Source organism: Aptenodytes patagonicus, chromosome 7, assembly GCF_965638725.1.
Source record: "Aptenodytes patagonicus chromosome 7, bAptPat1.pri.cur, whole genome shotgun sequence".
In the NCBI taxonomy this organism is placed as follows: domain Eukaryota; kingdom Metazoa; phylum Chordata; class Aves; order Sphenisciformes; family Spheniscidae; genus Aptenodytes; species Aptenodytes patagonicus.
Genome location: NC_134955.1, coordinates 52,961,073 through 52,977,759, shown reverse-complemented (window position 1 = coordinate 52,977,759; position 16,687 = coordinate 52,961,073). Strand labels below are relative to the sequence as shown.

The following is a 16,687-nucleotide window of genomic DNA, read 5'->3' as shown; positions in this document are numbered from 1 at the left end:
GATGTGACTATACAGCTTTTGGATCAGGGCTGGCTTGGATCACATCCTTCATCTGTCTGTAAAAGACAGGTGAACATGTTTGGCTGGCAGGGTGAATTCTGTTCAGGGATATTGGTTCAGAAGTCTTTCTCATGGCAGTGTTGCAGAGATCTGTATTTCCCTCAACTCCATAGGTATAATGTGTACTGGCTGATTAAAGGATTTCTAAAAAATACTAAAAGCAAGAAGTTTGTATTCCCTTGATGCCACTATTAAAAGATATGCAAAATGCTTTCTTTTCTAGCAGAAAGCAGGACATAGGTGCAACAAGCAAAGCACCTCAACAGGATGGTAGACTTCTGCATACCGACTGCAGTACAAAGATTTCTACATAGCCTCTCTTCTCTAGCCTAAGCTATGTACCAGTTTTAATTCTTTATTTTACACAATATTTTTCCTTCTTTCACCTCAAAAGTGGTGACACTAAAATAAAAAACAAGCATACTGTGTCATTAGAAGGCAGATATTCTGAACGAATCTTATCTCCTGAGATTTCAGTATGTCCTCGGGCATTACACTGGGTAACTGGAAATCATTTTGCAAAGGTAAATTAAATGGGTTTAGCAGCTTAGCATGTGAATGTCTTAAGGCCAAGTGATGTGAAATATTGAAACAGATTTGTCAATAAAGAACAAGTTCCTTTGGATTCTTCTGTATGTCTGGGGGTGAAACTGGCTCCAGGGATGTAGTTGGGTATGCTGGTACAGAAAACTCTGATTGTTACTGACTTGCATAGAAGAACAGTGAACTACTGCTTGAAGATAATGTCAGGGGGTTAACATTGTGCTTTCATGCCTTCATGTCGATGATCTCAAAAGTGACATCTCCCTGGCTGGCACAATGCATTTCTGCATTGCACCAAATGCTGCATCTGCCTTTACAACTGTGATTTCAGACTGATGTGGCAGCCTCCATGGGTCCTGGCTGCTGTGCTGTGTGCAGTCAGCACCTGGCTACCGCTAAGGGAGCTATTTATAATTAATGTTAGTTGACTACCTGAAAACCTTTAGATGACTACAGATCATACTCTCCAGAATGACTGTGTTGATTCACCTCTGTGCTTTGGAGAATATGGAAAAAATACAAAAAGAGAGACCTTAGAACTGGCTTGTATCCTTTTACTGTGGGGGTGGCTCTGGAACAATCCTTTAAGGAGAAGAGGAAAGGAGTGTCATGGTCTTTATAAGGCTAATGATGGAAAAATTTATCCCTTTGCCTAAATTTTAATCTTTCAAAGGATCTTCCTTTGGAAAAACTGTAAGGAATATGTACGGCACTGCATGAAGAAGCTGTTAAAATTTAGTGTGGATGAGACATCCTTTCCAACTTCATCTCTAATAACTCATTGCAAATATTAGCACTGGTAGCACAAATGTGAATTGCTGAGTCCAGACTGTGAAGTTCATTCATAGACTTCAGAAGTAATATAGTGATGAAAACTGCAAATCCCTAGGAAGATTCAAAGTATGTTAAATTTGTATTTATCTCTTGGGTTTTGGTTCAGGTCTGTCTAATACTAACACAATGACAGATAATTATTTCTTAACAATAGCAGGTATTTCACAGTGCAGTCTATATTGTCCAAAGTCACCTGAAGTGGAAGTTCTTAACTGTAAATATTTAAAGCCCATTTCTGCTTCTGAAGACATTTGTTGCAGTGAAGCAAGTTCATTATTTAATGCCTTATGTGATCTACGATTTGGCACAATGGTGAATACCAGAATAAGAAAATGGCAAGATTGTGTACTCTATCTCAATACTTTTGAATTTTCAGAGTTAGAGGGAAGTGAAATCTAGAATATGCTAAAAGACAATGACACTTCAGGTGCTTCAAGTACATTTAGCTGTATTGTACCCATTTGAACAAATAGCAGAAGGCAGCAGGACTCAAGTGGCTGGACGTACAGTTGAAAAGAAAAATAACATTGGTAGTTACACCTGCTAACATATTAAAAAACTTTTTTTTTGTTCTTATATGTTATAGCATAAGCTTATTTGTAGCTGGGGTCAAAAACAAGTCTTCTTGCCTTTGTAATAACATACACTTAGAGTGTATATGAGGCTATGCCTCTCAGAAAGATCAGATGTTATCTATCATCAGGAGAGGCAGGCAGGAAGACCATCACTGTGTTTTGGCAAAGTAATTCCTATGGACCTGGTAAGAATATTCATATTCTGTTTCTACGTAGCCTGTGCACCGTGTATGAGTAAAAACTTTTGTAATGAGCCCTGCTTTCATAATGAGCCCTGTACAATGATGTAAGATAGAGTGGCTTGCTACTGTGAGAAGTTACTTAGGTTATTGGCAGGCTGCTTTCTTCTTCCTTTTCCTTCAGGGTTTAATTTAGGAGTGTGAGTGATTATAGTATAAAAAAAAAAAATTACCCACCTGGGAACTAAGTCATATTATCAATGTCCACTAATGACTACAGCAACTCGATAGAGTTAGCCTGTACGCTGAAAAGGAAGCAGAGCTGGAAATAAGCTAGTCAGGCTTTACTGGCTAATTATGTTAGTAAGAGTTCATATTTTGGATAGGCACTTTTGATTAGTGTTCTGAACTACTTTTGCCCTGAAGGTAAGCAAGAAAGGGAACATCCTGTAAAGATGTTTCAGTTTTCAGCTGCTTGGCAGGTTCACTAGTGGCATAAGCCAGCTTGTCTTTTCAGGGTGTTTCCTTGTAAAATGAAGATAACTTGGATGGCTTTCATGTGCTAGAAGAAAGCTCTAGATGGAGCAGAAAAAAAAAGTATTTTGAGTTAACTATGACTTGCCTGTTGCTGAATACAGGAAAGGACTATTTGAACTGTTAAGAAAAACAATGGTAAATGTCTGATTATTGAACCTTCTGCCTGTGCCTCTGGAGGTTGTCTTCTATATGTCTCAACTTCCCTTCTGCCCCTGATCTTTATTTTACCTTATTCCCCCTAAAAGGATGTGAAAAAAGAATTCAGATCTCTTGGGGTCTGTCTAAGTTGGTGCAGCACCCTAGTTTGTAACTTCAGTCCAGAGATACTCCAGTTGTATAGGAGACAGACTGAGCCTAGGATGCTGCAGAAGTCTGCAGCTGTACTGTAGCTACATTGCTTCCAGAACTTAACTAAGAAGTTTGCAGGGAGCTAAGCCCTTTGGACTTAGATCTCTGTGCATGTCCCTTGTTGAATGCTGTAGGTCTGCCCTCAGACACAATGCATGCACGACAATCGAATCACTGCAAGTGTAGGTAGATCACTATCTCGCTGACTGTCACCTAAAGACCTTTATGGGATAGGCAGAAATATTTAAGAGATGGGCTTTCAAAGCTTATTATTTTTGATTATACCTGAACAAAAATTGCTGGCCTTGGTCCTTCAAAAATGCTGTTGTGGAAAAGTGAATAAATAGGAATTTATAATGAGGATCCCTTAATCACTGTATGAGGAGTGGTGAGAATAAGTAGAGAGGTAGGGAGTATAGAGAAAAGTTATTAAGGAATTAGTCTTTAAAAGCTGCTTGCTAATGAGAAGCATCCTAATAATCGTAATAGAGAAACATCAGAGTATGAAAGGCAATTGAAACAACTTTTTGTATGCTTGATAGGTATCTGCTTGGAAAATAATTGTAGAGGGAGATAATCATTATTGGATTAGCATGATCTGTGGAGAGGAATTAATGGAACTGGAAAAAAGATGACAAGAATTTTCTTTTCTTATCAAATTCCTATCCTTGGTTACACATAGGGTACATCCTTTGAGTAGCTCAGCACTCAAGAAGGGTATTATGCTTGTCCTTGGAAAAGATTTGTCTTCTTTATGCTTGGGATCTTACTGGAGAAATTAAAGAAACATGAACAAGTGAACCAGATAAAAGCCTTTCTTCCCAGAGAAACCAGAAACAGTCTGTTTGGTTCCTGTCTCCTCATCAGCTGCACCAGCTCCCAGCTGTCTTGTTGCCTATGAGCATAACTCTAGACTTTTTCTTGATATAATTGTCTTAATTAGTGATCAAAGTACATAATACATCAGTGAAGGCTGGCATGTACTCACTCACGCACCAAGGAGGATCAGATATGTGAGTATCCGGGCACAGTGAGGACCACCTGCACCCCAGGGGACAGGGAGCTGGCAGCTGTGGACCCCACCACTGCCAGCCAGGGAGCATGGCTGGCCGGAGGCAGCCAGGGGCATCCCCCAGCCCAGACTATCAGGCACCTCCCTGGGGACGGGGACGAGCTGAGGCTGGGCCGGGACATCAGCCCACACGTCAGGCTCCAGCTCGGCGGAGCCTGTGGCTGGGCAGGGCAGGGCTGCGGGGAACAGGAGCCCGACGCTTATACGGCGTCGCTGGGGCAGGGACTGGGACGGTGAAACCCCAGTAGTTTCTATTTGGTATAAGGAGATTATCACTGATTTTATCAATAGAGAAGAGATACTGTTTCGATCTTATGTTGTAGGGGGGAACTCTTGACATCTAGTGAGACAAGTTAGAGTTCACTATACCTTTCTTTGGCCTTTGAGTCCTGTATGTGAATGACTAGGCAGTCCAGGGTGAGCCCATGCCTCATAGCCTTTAAATATTGCTGCCTGAATATCAACAGGTGGAATTGATAAAGCCTATTCCAGATTGAGATGGAGTCTGGATTGCACTCTCTTTGGGAATACAGGATTCAGTCGTCCCAGTATCACCACATATGCTGGGCTTTTGCTGTGGGGTTTGCCTTCAGTCCCATGCATATTCACCAGATCATGTCTTTTTGGTTAGAGGGACTATAGTGTGCTGACACCAAAGGGGCCGAGAGTAAAATACACATCTATACAATGATAGGGAACCAAACTGAAAATTGTGATCAGAAATATATGTTTAAAAAAAAAATATTGAGTACTTTGATTTACTTTGGTAGTTTTGTCATTACCCTCACTCCTATCTGCCTATCGGCTCTAGGACACATCCATTACTTGAACAGCAAGAAAGACAATTTCAGCCCTTTGAGGTATTCCAAGTTATTGCCTTCCCTGAATGGGTGGCATTTCAAAGATAAATTACCATAGATTAATAATCATTAATTAAAGAAGAATGCTTTTTGAATTCATAAAAAATATTGAAAAAATGTTGTGCACTGTGCATGTAACTCCTCTTGAGAAGGAAGAAGGGATCAGGAAAGGAGTAAGTGTCAAACAGCTATGGGTACTTTGATGACCTGTTACTTTTGATGATACTTCAACTATAAAAATACCTGAAACTACTAGTTTAAAAATGTCTTAAATGCAGAAGGTTTGCCAGCAGAGTGGTTAGCACTCTGGAAATTGGTTCTTTCCCTACTCCAAGATAACCTGAGGATGCAGCTCTTCAGGTCATGCTGCAAACCCTATCTGAAGTTTCACAGATGGGAAACTGTTGTAAAATTTCATGGTCTGTGTGAACCGGGAGAGTCTTGCCAGTGAAAGTGTCCTTGTTTGAGTTTTGTGTCGGTCTTCATCCAGCAGGATACTTCTGTGTAGGTGGACTTGTGGTGGTGGTAGTAAGGCACCCTTTACTCATCGCATGACCTGAAATTGCATATTTAAGTGCTGCTAACTGCAGGGCTGCTCTCCTCTTACTGATCCCTTTCTGTCCTCCATTGCTGTATGCAAAATACTATGTATTAAGAGATAGCATTGGAATAGTTGGATATTTATAAATGAATGATGTCAGTCAAGCTTTAAAGAAAAAATGAATTTGTTCTGGATCAGAAGGGAACTCAAAGCTACCTAAGGCAACGGGACACTCCTTCACTTCAGGGGTTAGTGCTTGGCCCTAATAGACTTGCTAAACTGTGTAAACCAAATGTGATTAAAGTGTTGTAATTAGCTCGCTGACATTCACACACTCAAGGGGAAGGCAAGCAGCATTCCTTGGCAGAAGTAACATGCCAGGGTAGCTGACAGTGTGTCATGGCCTATTTAAACAGGCAACCTTGTCTGTTATGCTGATTTACGCTCTTCCGGGTAAACAAACAAATGATCTCTGCTTTCACACCACCCGCAATATGCCAGCAACTGGGACAGAAGCCCTTTCAAAGGGTTTGGTCCTAAACACTTCCTTTCTCTATATCCCTGTTTCTTGAGGTATGGACAGGTGCTGAGGAACCCTGGCTTTCTGCCCACATGAAATGCAACCAGTTCAGTCTGGTGCTTGCTCATGCTGTAACTTCACAATCAGCTTAGCCTGGCATATAGCAGCTCTACGGTTAAAAAAGGCTGTCCCGTACTGATGTCTTTAGATATACCTAGCCTCTGTTCTTGCCCATGCACCTCTTCTCCCACTCCTTTCCCTTTTTGTGGGGCAATGTGATGAATAAGTAAAAACTGGAGAGCATATTAGCTGAAACTAGCCCAAGGAAAAAAATGTGGTAGAGGAACATTTGTGATGGTGAAGTCAGTTGGAAATACAGGCAAAAAATGAGTGAAGAACAGTGCAAAATGGAAGGGGAAGAAAAGAAAAAATGTGATAAATGAACCATCAGAGGGAAGAGGTGAATGAGGAGGAAAGTGTATCATGAAAGCTAGGGATAGAAGAGGTGTTAAATAGATGCATTTAAAAGTCAGTGCTAAAAGCACAGGAGAACATGAGGTTATAGAGAAGATCAGGAGAGAAATCATAGACATGAACAGATGAGAAGTGGGGCAATGGTAAAATAGAATGGTTAACCTTGCTTTGCACATGGACTGTATAGAAAAAGGTGAAATAAAAAGTCACAGTGACAATTCATAGATCATAAGTCAGAGGGAAAAGAGAAGTGGTTAAAGAAATGAAATAAGAAAAGTCAAAACAACTTGTATTGATAGGTGGGAATTCTGTGTTGAAAAAAGTCAAAGAAAGAGAGGATGTAAGAGGCAGCACTTTGCCTCTCCTGTTGAGCCTGGCAATAAGTTCACTGAAATAACCAAGGCTAAAGGCTGGTGACAATATTTAGGAGGAGGAGCAAATATCAGAGTGAGAGAGAAGGGGTAATGTTAGTAGCATGATAACAGCAACATGAAGTGAGGTTGGAACAGAATGGGAGAAAGGCAAAGAGCTGAAAATGGTAAGAGGCAGAAAGAGAGAAACTTGATTCCTTTGCATTGGTTTTACGGAAATTAATCTCAGTTGGGAACATTTGGGAAGGAGAGATTTACTTTGAAAGGCAGTCATTTTAGCTGCTGTTCCAGAGTGAGGACTGAATTTCTCTACAATGGGCAATAGATTGCATGAGATCTACAATCAACTAGAGAATATGTACCAAAGGGCATCTCAAAATTGAACTCAGAGCAATTCAGCTGAATGTGCCAGGTGCTGATGAGAGATTTATTTCTCTACTTTGGAGACTGTCGTGGTTTAACCCCAGCTGGCAACTAAGCACCACACAGCTGCTCGCTCACTCCCCCCCCAGTGGGATGGTGGAGAGAATTGGAAGAGTAAAAGTGAGAAAACTCGTGGGCTGAGATAAAGGCAGCTTAATAGGTAAAGCAAAAGCCGCATGCACAAGCAAAGCAAACCGAACCAAGGAATTCATTCACTACTTCCCATCGGCAGGCAGGTGTTCAGCCATCTCCAGGAAAGCAGGGCTCCATCATGCATAACGGTTACTTGGGAAGACAAACGCCATCACTCCGAACTTCCTTCTTCTTCCCCCAGCTTTATATGCTGAGCATGACGTCATATGGTATGGAATATCCCTTTGGTCAGTTGGGGTCAGCTGTCCCAGCTGTGTCCCCTCCCAACTTCTTGTGCACCTCCAGCCTGCTCGCTGGTGGGGTGGGGTGAGAAGCAGAAGAGGCCTTGACTCTATGTAAGCACTGCTCAGCAGTAACTAAAACGTTCCTGTGTTATCAACACGGTTTTCAGCACAAATCCAAAACATAGCCTCATACTAGCTACTAAGAAGAAAATTAACTCTATCCCAGCCAAAACCAGCACAGAGGCTGATGTATTTAGCTCTACCTTACTTTGGACTGTGAAGCTGCAATGAAAGGCAAATGTGTATGTCTCCATGATACAGTATAGTGCATTTTTAGAAATTCCCAAGCAAACATTCAGCAGGCTGATACGTCTGCCTGGTTTGATTTAGTGCTGTGTGAGACATAGGACAGTGACCTGGAAGCAGTACAGCTACTTCAGCTTCTGTTCTGGATTTAGTTCATTCAAGCACTAGCTGGGAGTCTCTGTACCATGCTATACTTGTGGACACGTGATCATGTCCAGTGTGGCAACTGGGAAGTCCTAGCTGATCACAAAGATGTTTCATGATGTTTCCATAGCTATCCTATTTGTTCATTTCAAATGGGATATATATATCCTGTTTTTTCTTTAGTTAGCATAAAATATAAGTAACAATCAATTATTAATTGTCTGGGAATTAAAATCCTTGGCTGACTAGCTTCAGTTGACTTCACGAACATCATTTGTGTTTACCACCCTTCTTGCTGCTTCTAACATCAGCTGTTCCCATTGGGGAATTTTTCCTTTGGCAATTATTGCTACAAGAACGATATTTATGGATCTCTTTGTGGTGTTGGTCCTCTACTTCTCAATTGCTTTGTATCTTTTGTCATTTGTCTGTGCATCTTATCTTTCTTCCACCTTAATAGCTATTTAGTTCAGTCATATATTCAGCTCTTGTGTACAGAGGATGCTACTATACTTTGAGCAGGTATTAAAAAGTTTAACTCTAAGCTATTCCCATGGTCCTAGAAATTTCCCTTTGGAGCCTATACCGACTTGCATAGGATATGATAAGGCATGCATAAGGCTGATTTGTCGTCTCTTTCTTTGCAGCATGCTATTGATGCTGATAATGCAGGAGTCAGTCCCATAGGAAATTCCTCTAACAACAGCAGTCATTGGGACCTCGGAAGTGCCTTTTTCTTTGCTGGAACAGTCATCACAACAATAGGTATGTTTATCGTTCATCTTTTAAAATACATAGTCACATTGAGACCTGGATAATGAAATAAATTTGAGGAAGGTAGATCACAAAGAAATAAAGTGGCTGAACTGTATTTCTCTCAGTTCTCAGAAGGCATGCCTCTGGTATGTGTCAAGGGCATTGAGCCTCTGGGTAAATATCAGAAGCTGTTTACACAATTAGGGTAGAGTAGCAATGCTGAACTGAAAACAAGTAGCACTGATGTAGCTAAGGCTTTATAACCCTGCTCTTGATGTCGATGCAAGTGGTCTTAATTTTCACTAAAAAGATCAAGACTAATACCCAATGAAATAACTATTCTATGGTTGTTGGGAATTTGGATTTTAATATTATAGATGAATTTACCCATAAGAGTAACTTTCTTCCTCAGTACATCAATTAATTTTGGCTTATGCTCTGAAGTTTGATATAAGTAATTCTTCTCATACCCTACTCCTTGCAACTGGAAATGTATTCACAAAGGTATCACATCCTTTTTAAAATCTTTTCTCGCTTTCATACTAATAATTGGAAGGAATTCTGTGAATTGTACATTGTGTAAAAAACCCCTTTTTTTTTTCCATTCTAGAATTTGTGGCCTTGAAATATTGACATATTTCTCTGTATTAGATGAAGGGTATACTGAACTGCTCTATTCACTTTTCTTGAACCACTAATTTTAGTAAGTTCATTATTCAGGCCCTTATCATCTGTCCCCCCTATACATTGTGTTCAATGTATTTAGTCTCTTGATCTCTGAATGCTGGCCTTAGATATGCTAGGGTTTTTATCCTGTCCTCTGTGAGCCAGTTCCTCTCTTGAAGACTGTTCAAGCAGCTGGGATTTCAGAAGATGGTCTGAAGGAAAAAAAATGATAAACTGATAACATTGATGAGAAAGTTAATCTGCCGATAATTATACAGTGGTTTTAGAATTTTAAGCTTGATTTCAGTGCTGTCATGGTTAGAGGTCAAGATGATGATTATTTGGAGATCACTGGCAAATTGTTGCTTTTTATTTGCATTGCCTTTGTGTATTCTTCTGATTTAAATACTGTATAGAGTGCTTCTCCATATTACAACTGTGATGCACACACTGGTGACTGTATAGACAAATAATCTGACAACCACATAACCCTTCATTAAAGTGTGAGAATCTGACTGAATTCTGCAAGTTCTTTATGCAGGTAATACAACAAAAAAAATCCTGTGGCGGTTACAAGACTTGCTGTGGTGATCATCTCAAACAGTGGAGTCTGTGCCTTTAGCTCTGCCTTTTCTTTGTTGTCAGAGTGAGGGTGAAAGAGTGATTGTACAGAGCGCACTCCTCCCTGTGTTCCTCTATATACTAAGCTACATTACCATGTATTTTTAATGGTAGCATAAAACCAGCGGGCGTCGAGAAAGAAAACACTTCTGAATCAAATATAAGAAAACCCTCCCTTAACATTTGTTTACTCAATAGACCCAAGTGACAAGCTTCTAAATTACTCATTAAAATGAATGCCACTATGTAGGCATAGTTTATGTAGGCATATTCATTGACATCTGCTATTTAAATAACTTATTGAAAAGAGCTTGGATTTTTGCCCATATTTGCTTTAAATTCTCCATGAATGAGATTTTTATAGGCTGCATGAAGTCTACATATTGTGTCTGGGCATGAAAATGATTTAATTTAATCCACCAGAGCCCTGTTAAGGCTTCTCTTAGGCAGACACTCAGCAGACTACCTAGTCAACCTCAGTCCACTGGCCTGTGGAGCCTGGATTTTCTTCGACTTCTAGGAGAAATCTGGGATCATTGATGCAGCCATGAAAAGGACTGTGGGTTGGGGGGAGGCAGTGTTGTGTGTCAGCATAGTCCTTTCACCATCCCATGACAGAGAGATATACCCAGTGCCATTGTCACAAACCTAACAGGATTAGGACCTGGGAGCCTAGCCTTAATTCCCAACGATCAGGAGGAATTGCTGTAGATGAAGCAGATGATACTCTCTTAGATCTCCATCTCTGTGGGTGCTCTGTGTTTCCACTTTATTTCATCAGTGATTTGTGATTGTGTGATCATTTTTAATATTCAAATAATTATGAATAGTCAGAATACAAATCTCTCTAACATTTCAATAAAGATACCTGATCTTAAATAAGAAGATGCAAATATTACTGCCACAATTCCTGTTTTTTCTCTTTAACATTAAAATTTTAACAGAAATACCATGGCTACTGGACTCATAATCCTCTATGTAGATTCCTAAAGTTAAATTCACATGGGTGGTGTGGGGAAGGGAAGAAGTGCCTGAACAAACCGTGGTGACTACATGTAGTTTACTGCATAGGACAGGTGGAGAGCTGCCTTTCTGCCAGTATCAGATGTTCCCGATATTTTATCTGAAGTTACAAGGCTGGGAATTGAAACAAAACGTGCCCAAACATGCTTAGGCAAAAATGAGTGTTTTCACTCAGGATATGCAGCTGGATAATTATGTCTTGGTCAGAATCTGTCATCTTTTCAACAGCCCCAGGTTACCCTAACAGAGGATGGAAGGAAGGCATGTATGCACCTTGATTACAGCATCAATAATGATTTTTAAATATAAATGAAGTAGGGTCTTCAGAGGGAAGGCTTAAAAACTTCCTTGTTAAAAGCTACTAAAAAACCTCATGAAATGCAAATGTTAGGCTCTTTATTGTCAAATTGAAAGGGGAACTGAATAAAGAGTTCAAGGACAGATTTGCATAGTGTGGGTACAGTTTGGAGGCTGCAGTGTAACTAGTCAGTGTGATGAGGGGCTGAGGAAATTATGAACTAGCCACTGAAAATGAGCCTTGTCAGGTGAATCACACTCCCATCAGGAAGTCATTGGCACAGCCCAAGAGGAGGAGCAGCAGCGCGCAGGCACCAGGCCAGCATGGAGGGATTTTTGTGCCATGATAAGTCAAGCTAGATTAATTAATCAAACATCAACTTTAGATAGGACCTGAATCTATAGAAAATATGGGTAACTGAGGCTACAAGAAGAACTAAATCACAGGGAGTATCTTGCCTGGGAAATGACATCATGCCATGGAAAGTCTGTAAATAGGAATTACATGTGGAACAAAGGTATGCCTGCAGGAACAGCAGTTTTTCTAAACCCGTTGTGTTTTTTAAAAAGCCATGTATAAGTTCTGAGAGTCTGACAATTGTTTTTCTCCTCAGGATATGGGAACATTGCCCCAAGCACTGTTGGAGGCAAGGTTTTCTGCATCTTGTATGCCATCTTTGGCATTCCACTGTTTGGCTTCTTGCTGGCTGGGATTGGAGACCAACTTGGAACCATCTTTGGGAAGGGTATCGCAAGGGTGGAAAAAGTTTTCAGAGTAAGTTCACTGTCAGTTTTTTGCTTGTCTTGTATAACTTGCTTTTAATTCTGTTGCTATTACCTGCAGGGTTTTTTACATGTTGGGCACCATGAAATATTTACATGACTAGTTGAGATGATGCTTAACATCCTTAGGGGCCTCTGTAATCAGTGGAGAGAAATAGACTTCTCTAGATGGTGATGCAGGGGTTGTGGATCAGGCTCTGAGTTTCCTTCTTGAGGCTCTCTCTGGGGAATGTATCTCCTAAGCTAGGTTCCTTACAAGGACTGGTGGTAAAACAGCCTTCAAAACACCACAGGTTGCTTCAGATACGTACACACGTTCACTGAAAACAGGGAGAATGTAGTGTAACTTCTGGAGGAACAGGGATGCAGAGTAGGTCCTGACTGTATTACTAATAAAGCTTAAAAGACTTGGAAAGCAGGGTTACTGGAGTGAATGTGAACTTGGGAAGAGAGATGACTGAGTGATATGCTTTCACTGCAAGCGGACAGATGCGTTGGAGTAGATCTGCAGCTGCAAAAACTGGCATAATGCCACTGACTGGAATCATCTTCATGGTATTTACCTGCCCTGCCTACCATGGATACATCCTACACTAGATTTCTGTATAGACTTTCTCATATGTAATTTCCCTTCATGTTGCCAGTACCCTCTATTTTTGAGTCTGTATCACGGTAAGCAATTCTTTCGCAAGCAGAGCCGCAGACTTGGCAAACAGTGTTTTGCTAATTTGCTGATGGTTCACTTCAGGGATTCTCTCTTTGAAGCAGAACTTCTAGAAGTGACCTGTGTGATGCCTCCCTTGGAGGCAGTGTAACTGGAGGTAAGTCTTTCTAGGGATGGAGTGGATGAGAAGCTGTCCAAGCTGGTTAGTTTAATAGGCATCTATTTCTAAAACATTCCCACAGATGAGACCAAATTACTTGTAACTGTTTTTGAAAGGAAGTAATTGAGTATTAGACTGGAGTATGAGCAATTTCCCTTTTGATTAAATTACTGTGAAGTGTCCCAAACCAGCCATAAGGAGTATTTCTCAGGCTAAATGTGGAAAAAGGTGACTAGTGATTATGGGTGAGTAAGCATGTACATGCCTGACTGGAGAGCACTTGAAAGTGGCCTACATTTTCATGAAATGAAAATAAGGTTATTGAAAGGTGGCTCAGGTTGGGCCTGCAAAAATAGAAGTAGCCAAGATCCCTAATTTCTTTTTTACCTAGCTTCTTATTATACCTGCTTCACTTCAAAGGAATCTCTGAACCTTCCATCCTGCTTCTGCCCAAGAAAAACTACAATCTCGAAGTGATTTTCTGACTTGAGAGTCAGAAAATCTTTGATTAATTGTCAGCTGTAGTATTGGCTTTCTGGGTGACGTGGACAAGACCATTAAACTGTCAGCATGATAGTTTATGAATAAAATAATACATGCTCTACTTGAAGTATTTTAAGATTCACAGATGAATGCTGATACTAATGTTTCATACAGAATATAGCCCTTTGGCACATAATGGGAGTTCTTTTGTTATTCAAAGTACTCCTTCCTTTTCTTGAGTTAATGCAGTTGCTTGTTGTTTATAACCATCTAAACTATTTCTTTTCCTCCTTGGTGTTTTGTCAGCTTCCAAAGCAATTTAGAGATCTGTGGTCCCCTTGTTTAGTCAAGATGTATGTTTATTTCTTTTATTTTGATTCTCCTAAATCCATTATATCTGTTCTTTTGTGATTTGGTGGATGAGGTTATACATAATTTCCTTCAATATTCCTAGTAATGAGGTTCAGCTATTTGAACTATTCCTGACAGAGTTTACAATTTACATGCATCTTAGTAACTAGTCTTAATATCAGTGGTTTCACTCTATATGATTATTTACATAACATTTGATATATTATATATGATCATTAATATACATGCTATATACTTTATATTGTTAGCTAATGCAGGATATAATGATCATTATAATTTATAATTTAAATTACATTATAATGTAATTTATTATCACATTGTGTTTACATTGTTAGGCTCCATAAATGTTTGGACCTAATCAGATGAATCCACAAGTGGAGTAACAGTTCTTGATTTAATCCTGAGCAGTGAACAAAATTTAGTTCAATGTGTAACTCTTGTTTCTTTCTTTGTAAGTGTCTCCATAATGAACTCAAATTCAGCATGTTTGTGGGTGTAAAGCAAGCTGCTACAACCTTTAAAGAGAGGACATAAAAATTAGGAGAATAGTTAATATAACATTATAATATATCAAGTTTCCATGTGCATATGCCTCAACACTCTGCTTCTGTCTGTCTCCAGTTGCCTCTGTTTATCCCGTTCACCCTTAGGGATCTTATGCGGCTGGTGTCAGGGCAGCCAAGAGTTCCTGAAATCCTTGCAACTTTGCCGTCGTCTGTACAGGTGGATGGGATATGAAGGCAACTTGATCTTGCATTGTGGTTAGGATCATTTTTGAAGCTAGGTAAGAGGCAGTATGTGGGAAAGAGAGGAAGGTTTCTCTGTTGGCACAGCAGTCTTTTCACCCAACGCATTTCCTTAACAGGCCTCTTGCTCCATCCGACAGTGTAACTGTGAGCATGGAGCCCATGCCATGCAAGGGACAGCCTGCCCCTGGCATCCCCTGGCATAGCTGGAAAGATGAAAGGAGGATTCCTCCCAGAGGAATTGTGCTAGTGCACTTCTGCTGCCTCTGACATGACTTGTGTGGAGCCCCACCAAACCTACATTAATTAGCAGCACGAATTAGAGAATGCCACATTTAGCTATTGCAGTGATCAGCCCACGCACTCTGTGGGAATTTTAAGAACAATTTGAACTCCATAAAGGGGGAGAAAGATCTGCTCTTATCAAGTACACACTACCTCCAGAGTATTGACAGAATATTTCAGCAGAGGAGCTGGACACATGGCACTGCTCATCTTGTAATCCAAAATATTGCCACTATTTCGGTGTGTAGATAACCAGGAAAACAACTATTAATTTGTGACTAGGTAGGGCTGGAAGTATTTCACTGCAAAATAATGCTTTGTCAAAACAGGAACTTTTTATGTACCATTTCAAGAACGGGAGGCACTGGCAGAGTGACGCTGCCTCGGATACGAGGAGGTATCCCAAACACCATGACTTGGCTAGTCTATGCCATCTGTCCTACTGGAGTAATCATGTTTGGTACAAGTAAATAAACATCAACCAGGTCAGAGAGGTAAACCAAAGTGTCCCCCACGCAAGCCCTACCTACTCAGCTACTGATTATTCCTGTATGTCCCATCTTCAGTAATCTGGGGCAGAGCCTGGCTACTAGTCTGTTCTCACATGCATACAGGTATGATTTCCCAGAAAATGGATATGTACAGGGTCACCAGATTCACTATATGCACTTGTCACAAGCATTGAATATCTGGGTTCAGTGATGAATCAGTTCTCCCAGCCCATCTGAGAAAACCATGTACACACTCAAAATCTAATTAAAAAGTTGATAACTTTCACCTGGCAAAGTTTTCCAGACACTACAGAAATGAAATATGCATTCCAAGGTGACATAAAACCGTAAAAGTATTATTGTTATCTTACATACATGAGGGATCTGATGAATGACCTGAGACCATTTCTATAATAAACAGCCGTACAAACCCCATTCTTTTGGCTCGGTCTGTACACACAGAGGCTGCAAGCATCTAAAGATAGAAAGGAAAGCACTCCATAAGCAGAGTGCACAGTTACAGAACGCAGCAGCTGTCATTATCATGAGTTAAATATAGGCTAAATTCAGATAGTCTTTATTCAAACTTTGTAATGAGTGTTTAGATTCTCACTGGAAGTAGATGGGATGAGCATAACCTGACAGATCTTCCCTCATCTTGCAGTTCAGTACAGATCCAGGCATTCAGCCTGGGCACAACATGCTTCTGAGAGCACTCCAGGATTTTCTGGCTTCTAAGGTGAAGCCACTGTGAGCAGTTCCTGGACTTGGTTACTGCTTTCACTCCTCTGGCTTACAGCATGATGCTGAGGACATGTCTGGCAACACAGCTGGTAGGGTGTGAATTGCAGTACAGGAATGTGTGCGAGCAGCCAGAGACATGGATGGTGGCAACGCTGCACCCCTGAAGCTCACGTCTCAAGAAAATACACTACTTTGTGCAGAAACGCATTGCCTCTGTAAACAACTCACACTTCACCGAACCAGGGACTTGTCAGAACAGACCCATCTGCTACCTGTCTTTCAGGTTTTCAGCTTAGAGAACCTGTTTGTCCATTGATCTCTTGAGAAATGGTTTGTTCTAGATTTGAGACATGTAGGTGTTATGAAAATGATATACACCTTTTTTTCTTTTTTCTGAAAGACAGCAGTAGGCGTTACCTTAAACTTGAAACA

General features: G+C 40.5%; 1 protein-coding gene across 1 annotated transcript in view; it reads left to right on the top strand.

Annotated features, from left to right (window-relative positions):
• Nucleotides 1–16,687, top strand: part of KCNK10 (potassium two pore domain channel subfamily K member 10) — a 72,015-nt gene that overhangs the window by 27,623 nt on the left and 27,705 nt on the right. The window contains exons 3-4 of the mRNA XM_076343432.1: nucleotides 8,812–8,929; nucleotides 12,142–12,302. Of these exons, the coding sequence (XP_076199547.1) occupies nucleotides 8,812–8,929; nucleotides 12,142–12,302 (279 nt within the window). The remainder of the gene's footprint in view (nucleotides 1–8,811; nucleotides 8,930–12,141; nucleotides 12,303–16,687) is intronic.